The 9,369-nt window shown below is 38.8% G+C and overlaps 1 protein-coding gene across 1 annotated transcript in view; it reads left to right on the top strand.

The window, feature by feature from the left end:
* Nucleotides 1-117: 117 nt before the first annotated feature.
* WDHD1 (WD repeat and HMG-box DNA binding protein 1) overlaps nucleotides 118-9,369 on the top strand; it is a 63,147-nt gene continuing 53,895 nt past the window's right edge. Inside the window, exons 1-2 of the mRNA XM_007116160.4 lie at nucleotides 118-203; nucleotides 437-529. Of these exons, the coding sequence (XP_007116222.2) occupies nucleotides 453-529 (77 nt within the window). The 5' untranslated portion in view covers nucleotides 118-203; nucleotides 437-452. The remainder of the gene's footprint in view (nucleotides 204-436; nucleotides 530-9,369) is intronic.

Genomic DNA, 9,369 nt, shown 5'->3' with positions numbered 1-9,369 from the left:
TCCCCCAGCAACCGGCTTTTTCCCTGCCGACGGGCGCGCAGCTGACGCCACCGCCCAGCGACCTGGGTAGGGACCGCGCCGGGCGTGGGCGGGCCGGCGCAGGCGCAGTGTGGGAGCACGCCGAGCGCGGGAAGCGCCCTGCACCCGGGCTGCTCCTCCACGGGCGCTGCTCCTCGTCGCCTTTCCTCAGTCGCGGAGCTTCGGTGAGTGGTCCCTCTCGCTGCCCGCGTGCGTGCGGCCCAACGAAGAGAAGCGTGTCCTCTTCCTGGCTTAGTGTCGGACAGACCCATCCCTATTCCCTGTTTGTGCCTCTCGGGTCGGGGAAAAGGGGCTGCCGAGGGCGTGTCCCGCAGGAGACTAACCTCCCTTCTTCCTGTTCAGCCCCCCGGCTTTCCTGTCCTTTAAAATAATATTGACTTTTATAAAACATTTTCAGATAGGTAAAGGAAAAAATGCCTGCTACACAGAAGCCGATGAGATATGGGCACACAGAGGGACACACAGATGTCTGTTTTGATGATTCTGGGAGGTAAGGTACTTTGAGAAACAAAAAGAACGTTTCAGGTGTGAATGTTAGAACAGTTATTCTTGTATGTCATGTAAGCAGTTCTGTCTAAAATTACTCATCCACATAGAAATAAGGTTGATATCTAAAACGGCACATAAACGTTCTTAGATTTACTGTTTAATTCGGACCAGCATGGCAGTTTTAGTATATCAAGAAAGCCAACGAGTGTGAAATCTTACTTCCAGAGGAGTTGGAATGATATGAGCTTTCCCCCACATTTCCCCTTTGTTCACTTCTTTTCTGCATCTCACATTATCAGTTATTTTGTCAGAACGGTAGCTGCCTGCTTGTCAAATTTAGTGGCCCATTCTAACTTTTCGGTATTTTATCCTCCCTTGCCTTTTGTGATGCTCTTTCCTTTTTTAAATTGTTTTTAACTTTCTGACAGATTTTTTTCTAATTTATTTTCTCTGCTTGATTCCTAAATGGTGGTATTTTCTCAGGGTTATTATAGTCCCTGTGGAGGGGTATAATCAATAAACAATCTGTGCGAGGAATAGAAAAGAGTTTTATTTGAGCCAAACTGAGGACTATAGCCCAGGAGACACAGATTAAAGAAGCACTTGAATTGCATTCTGTTGGACTGCAAAATGGCGGAGGCTTATAACAGCACAGACTGCAAAAGTACATAAGTTGTTTGTGAGAATTATAATTGGAGTTGCAAGAAGTAAGGGTGCTTGTTAAGTAAGGATTAGGGTCCAATATGGTTGCCTAGTTATAAGGGGAGACCTTGAGACCATAAGGTTGCAGTTGGCAGCTGCTCTCAGATATTGTTTTGAGAACAGCTGGTGGTATCCTTGAGTATGATACAGTTCAGAAAATTCAAGTTCTCAGTAATGCCGGAACGTGTCTAAAACCGTATCCACAATGGCCACCCAGCTCCATTATTGAATGCCTGAACTGTAGTTACTCCTTCTTGATTTTTAAGTGTATTCTTTTCTTTTATGGTTAAAGCAGGTGTATGGTGTATGTTTGACAAGCCATAAGACAGGCTGATCTAGTTAGCATAAAATTTAAGTTAAATCATGTATAAGCAAGCCACAGTGATTTCCCCATACCTCAATATGTGAAGATTTTTTCCATTGTCCGTTTTGTCTTTCTAAATCCCATTGCTGTGCAGTACTGTCCAGTTGTATGGCTTCTGCTGTCACTCCTATATTGATTCATTCATTGAACAAATATTTGCATGTCTACTCCACTGGGGCTAGAGATACAATAGCGCAAACAAAGCACAATCTTTTCCCTTATTGACCTTAAGGTCTTTGTAGATTGACAGACATGGAGTACAGATTAATTGCAAAAATAAATGTACATGTAGAATTACACTTAGAAATATTAAGTGATATATGCAGTGATAAGCATATATGAGGGGAAGTTGGTCTAATTTGAGGAGGCAGGGAAGGCGTCTCTGAGGAAGTGTTTCTTCAGGTGAGATCTGAAGATTGAGTTAGACATTAAGAAGTATAAAGAGATGGGTGATGGTGGCAGTGGGGTGGTGATGTTGGCATTCCAGGCAGAGGGAACACTCTGCAAAGTTCTAGTGGGGTTAGGGATCATGATATTCTCAAAGGACTGAAAGAAAGCTAGCCATGCTTAAGTGTAGAGAGTGATGCACAGACTGGTGAGAGATAAATTTGTGAAGGTAAGGAGTGGGCATCCTATCCAAGGCCTTCTTTCTTTATTAAGGAATCCTGTTTTTATCCTAAAAGCAGTAGGAAGGTATTAAAGATTTGAAGCATAGAGACATGATCAGTCTTGTTTTTGAAAAGATACCTAGAGAATGAATTGGAAAAGGAGCAGGAATGGATGCAAAGAGACTATTAGGAGGTATCTGTATTAGTTCGGTTGAGTGTGATGGAAGCTTGGACTAGAGTAGACATGGGTATGGAGAAAGAGGATATATTCAGGAAATATTTTAAAGGTGAAATCAGTAGAATGGATCAGATATTAAAGATGACGAAGAGGGAGGTTTCTGGCATGTAACATCTGCATTTCTGGATGTTTGGGGAAGTAATTGGCCATTAGGAGATACCTGAAACATTTGGAGAGGAGCATATTTCAGAGGTAGAACAGGGGGTGGAGATTATGAGTTTGCATTTGAACCTAGTTAGTGTAAGATTTCTTTGAGAAATCCAACTAGAGACGTAGACAGTTAGATAAATGGGTCTAAAGATCAGAGGAGAAACTTGAGTTAGAGATAGAAATCTACATCTTCAGCTGATACCTCCTGGAATTCAGGATTGAGGTACTGGCTGAAAATCTAAATGGGAGAGTTGTCAATATACAAGTGATATTTAATGCTATGAACTTGGGTGAAACCACCTACGGAGGGAGTGAATGTATTTTTAAAAAAAGGTTCGAGGGCTAAACCCTGGGTACTCCAGTATATTTAGAGATCAAGTAAGAGAAGGAGGATCCAGCTAAAGAGAATAAGAAGGGATGGCTAGAAAAGTAGAAAACCAAGACACAAGAATGGTATCAGTAAGCCAAATATAAAGTATTTTAAGGAGGAGGAAATAATAAACTATGGCAAATGCTGCTTGTAGTGATGTGGAGGCTATGGATGAGCTTGAGCTTTTTTTTTTTTTAACAGAGTGTTAATAAAAGCTTTGTTGCAGTGGATTCAGGAGAATGGAAAGGGAGGAATTAGAGTTTTATGAGGATGAGGCTCAAAGAATGAGGGTAGTCGGATAGGAATGTAGAGTCAGGAAAGGTGATTTTTGTTTTAAGGTGAGAGAGATTACAGCATATATGTTAGTGGAGATGATCCAACAGAGAGAGATAAGCTGTTGTTAGAGTAGAAAGAGGGAGAATTGCTGGAGTGGTGTCTTTGAGTAGATGAGAGGAGCTACGATATAGTGAAAAGCAGGAGAGATTGGCCAAAGATGGGAACATGGTCAATTTTATAAGTAGAGGGAAGGAGCACCTAGGAGGAATAGGGAGAACATGTGAATACTGTCTATAGATTGCTTCTGTATTCTGAGTGAAATAGGAAGTAAAGTCATTAGTCGAGAGTGGACAGGAGGTAGAGGTTTGAAGAAAGAGGAGTAGATATGAGATAGATGGTTAGTAGAGAGGGAAAGTTGAATGGACTAGGAAAATGTAATTGGATTGCAGGGCAGGACTAAAGATCTAGTTCAAATTAGTGATCATGAATTTAAAGTGAGATCAAACAACCTGGTTATGTGTTTTCTCCAGCCCTATTTAGCTCTATAAGTGCAAATTTATTAATAGGCAGAGAGTTGGATTTAACTAGGGTTCGGGTTTTTCCGGGTAAGTATGACAAGGTGAAACAAGGGCAAGGGATTTGAGAGTAATGCAAAGGAGTGATTTTAATGACAGACTATGGAATCTAAACCAGAGTAGGAGGGATGTGAGAATTTGAGGGAGTGAGAAACAGTAAAAGGTAGTTTCCATAGATTGTAGATCCTAACAGAATTTAAAAATTGTTGGAGTTAGGATATTAAGCGTATAAGATGAAACGATAAGTGATTAGGATGCTTGAAGTTGAGATTATGAAGCAGTTGCATTGTTGGTAAAGACAAAATCTAGGCTGTAACCATGGGAGTCTGAGATGGGGTGGAGGACAAGATCGAGTGTCAGAAGGTTTCATCTACATGGTTATTGAAAACACTAAGAATTATGATAGGAATAGTGTTGTTAGAGAAGGAATAACAATGAGCCTTGTGCCAAAAATCTTTAGGGAACAAGGGGGATTTCTCTTGAGGAACTTGTAGCTGGTCTGATGACAGTTTCAGGCCTTTTTTTTTTTTTTTTTTTTTTTTTTTGTGGTACGCGGGCCCCTCACTGTTGTGGACTCTCCCGTTGCAGAGCACAGGCTCCAGACGCGCGGGTTCAGTGGCTATGGCTCACGGGCCCAGCCACTCCGTGGCATGTTGGATCTTCCCAGACTGGGGCATGAAACTGTGTCCCATGCATCGGCAGGTGGAATCTCAACCATTGCGCCACCAGGGAAGCCCATCATCTACATTTTTGAAGGATGTTTTTTCCAGATATAAAAGTCTAGGTTAACATGATTGTTTCACAACTTTAAAGATGTCCCATTGTCTTCTGGTTGCATAATTAGCCTAGTCCTTTATTTCCTTTCGTCCAATGTACAAGTACCATTATTTCAAAAGAAGACTTACAGTGTTCTTATTTGTTCCCTTATATACTCTACGTGTGTGTTTGCTTATTCTGGCTGCTTTTAAGATTTTCTTTTTGTCATCAATTTGGGTCCATTTTGTGTTCTTTTGTTGTTTTTATCTTTTTTTGTGGTACGCGGGCCTCTCACTGTTGTGGACTCTCCCGTTGCGGAGCACAAGCTCCGGACGCACAGGCTCAGTGGCCACGGCTCACGGGCCCAGCCGCTCCATGGCATGTGGGATCTTCCCGGACCTGGGCACGAACCCGATGCAGGCGGACTCTCAACCACTGCGCCACCAGGGAAGCCCCAGGCCTTTTTTTTTTAAAGAGAGAGTAGGGTGTGGCAATAGAATGGAAGTGGTAATGAAGTGCAGGAAAGGCCCACCTCCAGATCCCAGAGGGATGTAGAAAAGAAATCAGCCTCCACTTAAGAGGGCTGTAGAGGAAATGGTGTCCTCAGAGGAGTGTTCAGAAAAAAGCTGATTTTGCTGGTGCCTGACGATGAATCTCATGAGGCCCAGTGGAAGGGTTAGGGAGGGGTGGGCAGATTAGGGAAAGAACATTGCTGTGGGAGGATGGAGGATCCAGATAGTGAGAAATGCCTTGGTAATCGTTGGCTTCTTAGAGTTATGTCATAAAGAGGATAAAGGCATGATAGGATTAGTCCTTTGCTGGGACTTCCCTGGTGGTCCAGTGGTTAAGACTTCACCTTCTAATACAGGGGGTATGGGTTTGATCCCTGGCCAGGGAGCTAAGATCCCACATGCCTGCAGGCCAAAAAACCAAAACATAAAACATAAGCAGTATTGTAACAAACTCAATAAAGACTTTAGAACTGGTCCACATAAAAAAAAAATTAGCCCTTTGCTCTGAAACTTACAATGGATTTCTTAATTTATCACCTAAACCAGCACACCTTTGAGAATGGGGAGAAGGATTTCAAAATAGTTAAAAGTACAGGTTTTTTTGAATTATTTTTTGATTGGCAAATTATTCTGTTTTGGTAGGTCTGTAACATATTTCTATTCAAAAACTATTTCAAAACAATTTTTCCTAGAAAAAATTTGTGACATTAAAAAACTTCTTTACATTGAATGTGTAATCTAAACATTAACATAAGTCAAATAGTCATTCTTGGCATGTATTCATGTACTTTAATCAATTTTTTTAGTCTGTCTAACATGATGTAGCTGATATTTTTCTGAAAAATGTTTTTTTCACTATACTCATATTTATTTTTCTTATAAAACTGGCTGAAGTCTTCTTCAGAGTTGCATTTTATAGTTAATAAATTTGAAGTGAGACCTTCAGTTAATTCTTTTCTTTATATCATAATATTTTTCAATGAGAAAACACTCTTTTTAGGTTCTCAATACCTGGTAAGCTTAGAGCAAATTCTACTAAATGCAAGAGTCTCAATTTTAAAAAATTTGCCTTACCTGAAATGGATAAATATTTCACCTTCAGTATTTTTACAGGTTCTGTCTTTTCACCTGCTTTTAGAATACCCTTTTTTGATAATTAGGCCTACAATATTTTTAAAGACAAAATTCATCAAGTAAGTTCTCTCTACTTATGATTCTCTTGAATGTTTCACAAATTTTAAGCCTACTTCATTTCATTTTGGCACAGAACATAAATTTATATAATCAAAAAGAAGAGGTCTATCAAAAGAGTCTTCCCAAAAGTCAAGATATTCCAAAGAGCAATCACAGAATTTCATAATTAAATCATTCACCATTTCATGTTTTAATATACAACTTGTTCAGTTCTCATTTGCTTCTGTAGAGATTAAATTTCAGTGTCTCCTCTGTATAAGCTCTGTTTTCATTAATTGCATTTCATTAAAAGCTTCAAAGGCTTAAGTTGAATACTTTGATTAAAGATTTCTAACTGATTTTGAACAAAATGAAACTAAGATTTAGAGAACTTGCTTCTAATAATAATAATAATAATAACAATAATACCATCATTATAAGACAGGTTTTATAGGATCACTCTTCAGACTCAAATATTTAAAAAATCTAATGGATGATAGACAGCAGAGAAAGTATCGTCTTCAGTGTTGAAGTGTTTTTGTGTATTTAACATCAGTTTGTTACAAAAATGTCATTCAGTTATTCTGGGTATAAATGGAATTATTTAAAAATTTGATAACTATGGCTTCTGTTTTGATTGGTACATTATCACAATTCATTGGGCACAGTTATGAATTATAATTCCAATTCTAAGTACATTTGTGTTCCATAGATTTCTTTTTTTTTAACTGAAGTGTAGCTGATTTACAATGTTGTGCCAGTCCGTGCTGTACAGCAGAGTGACTCAGTTATACACGTATCGATATTCTTTTTTTTAATATTCTTTTCCATTATGGTTTATCACAGGACATTGAATATAGCCCTGTGCTATACAGTAGGACATAGATTTCTTAATTTAGTAAGAATTTTGTTTTTACTACAGTGCTGCACTTTAGCAAAATATGTATTATTACTATAAAAATTAAGAATTTTATGTTTAGCACTGAACTTTTCAAATGAAATTAGATAGAACCCCAGTAATGTCAGATATTTCAGTTTCTGTGGAATGAACTTCCAGAAGCTTTACTTTGTTTCCATGAACTGAAGGGAAAACTAAACCATTATAGGATAGCTGACTGATTTTCTTTTTAAAACCTCTGATAACATTGATATAAAACCAGTATCATTTAACTGTATGGAAAGTTTTTTTACTAAGGGAGACAACATATTGATAGCTATTACTTTACTTTTCATACTTGCACTAGAAAACTTAGAATGAAATATGAACAAAATTAATTTAAACAACTGTCATTTGTTTTAACACTGCTCTGTCCAATACAGTAGCTACTAGCCACATGTGGCTATTTAGGTTTAAATTAATTAAAATTAGCTGAATTAAAAATTCAGTTCCTCAGTCACACTAGCCACATTTTAATTGCTCAGTAGCCAGATGTAGACCATTTCCATTATCTCAGAAAGTTTTGTTGAATAGCACTGAATTCTTATGAAAAGTCATGCTTGACAAGATGCAGACTCCCTTTGTGCTACTGCAGAAGCAATGTTTTCAGGCAGTCTTGAGGTAACTACTAAGTTATGAAGTAGATGCTGATGCTTCTTCAGGAGTTCTGTGTCTACTGACTTTGTTGTGGTTGGTGTTATTACCACACCCCCTCATGGTAAATGTCAACTAACATTTAGTTCAACTTATACTTTCATTATGAACTTTTTGAGAAGCAGAAATTTAGTGTTTAATTTTGTATTAAACATGTACTTGATGTATTTTTTCCATCTCATTACTGAAAGGGTTTTGTTTTGTTTTTTTGCAAAATTTTAAAAGCATAGCCAACAATAAAATTAATATGTAGTTACTTTTATTCCTACAGTAAATGACAAAACATTGTCGGAAGAATGTTCAGACTACTCCAAAAGCCCTTCAAAGGACTTCTTAACTCTATTTCCTCCATATATTTCTCATTAATTCCGCTATTATTTCATTGTAATTTCCCACTGGCGTCTCCAACTGGCACCTGTAACATCTCCCTCAGTGCACCTAGCTGATACACCAAATAGCCAGTAGGGACGGGGATATGAAATGCTCCTCCCATCACCACTGGAGACGGAAAGAAATTGCTCTTTCTAGGGGCTCATGTCTGACTCCAGTTTTTTATCAGTTAACACCTATTGTCCTTGAAAGGAGGTGTTATGTTACATCAAGAAAGGGTTGGAAAGGGAGAGATGGGTTATCACTGGTTGTCTTTCAGATTTACCTACACGTTGAGGTGAGAACACTATTCATTGCACATGTTATACCACCAAACAAGATCATGGCAGAAGCTGGAAGTGCAAAGAAGTCTGTCAAACTCACCAATTTTGATGCAACTAATACTAATGTGTTTTTAAAGTGAAAAATCAACGAATGCCAAACCAGCTGGATGCATAAATCAGGAATGTCCTGGGCAAACTGAGACTTATAGTCCTCTTATTTATTTCTTATAGAACTGAGACTAAGCTCCTTACTCTGGCCTTAAGGTCATCTTAAATAGGATGACCCCAATCTACTTTTTTTCCCCTCAATTTCCTGGCCTTCCTGCTCCATGTAAACTCCCCTATGCTTTACTAACTTCATATTTTGGTTCATGTAGTTTTGTCTGTTTGGAACTGTCTTTTTCACCAATCTCAGCATATCCAGTCCTACCTGTCCTTTAATTTCCCAATGTAAATACTTTTCTTATGAACCCTTCTGATTTTCCAAGTGGGAATTAATTTTTGTCTTCTGAACATCCATAGTTTTTTATATGGCTTCTCTTTGCCATTTACCTTTTTAAAATTATTATTTATTTATTTAGGCTGTACCAGGTCTTCACGCAGGACGTTTGTTGTGGCATGTGGGCTCTTAGTTGCAGCCTGCAGGTTTCTTAGTTGCGGCCTGTGGGTTTCTTAGTTGCAGCATGCGAACTCTAGTTGCGGCATGCATGTGGGATCTAGTTCCCTGACCCTGGATTGAACCTGGGACCCCTGCATTGGGAGTGTGGAGTCTTACCCACTGGACCATCAAGGAAGTCCCACCATTTACCTTTTTTTTTAAGTACCAATGTTTTATTTGGGTGATGCAAATACAGAGCATTGAGAGTGTGAAAA

This window comes from Physeter macrocephalus, chromosome 11 (assembly GCF_002837175.3).
Source record: "Physeter macrocephalus isolate SW-GA chromosome 11, ASM283717v5, whole genome shotgun sequence".
NCBI lineage: Eukaryota > Metazoa > Chordata > Mammalia > Artiodactyla > Physeteridae > Physeter > Physeter macrocephalus.
This window is presented reverse-complemented; position numbering and strand designations above follow the sequence as displayed.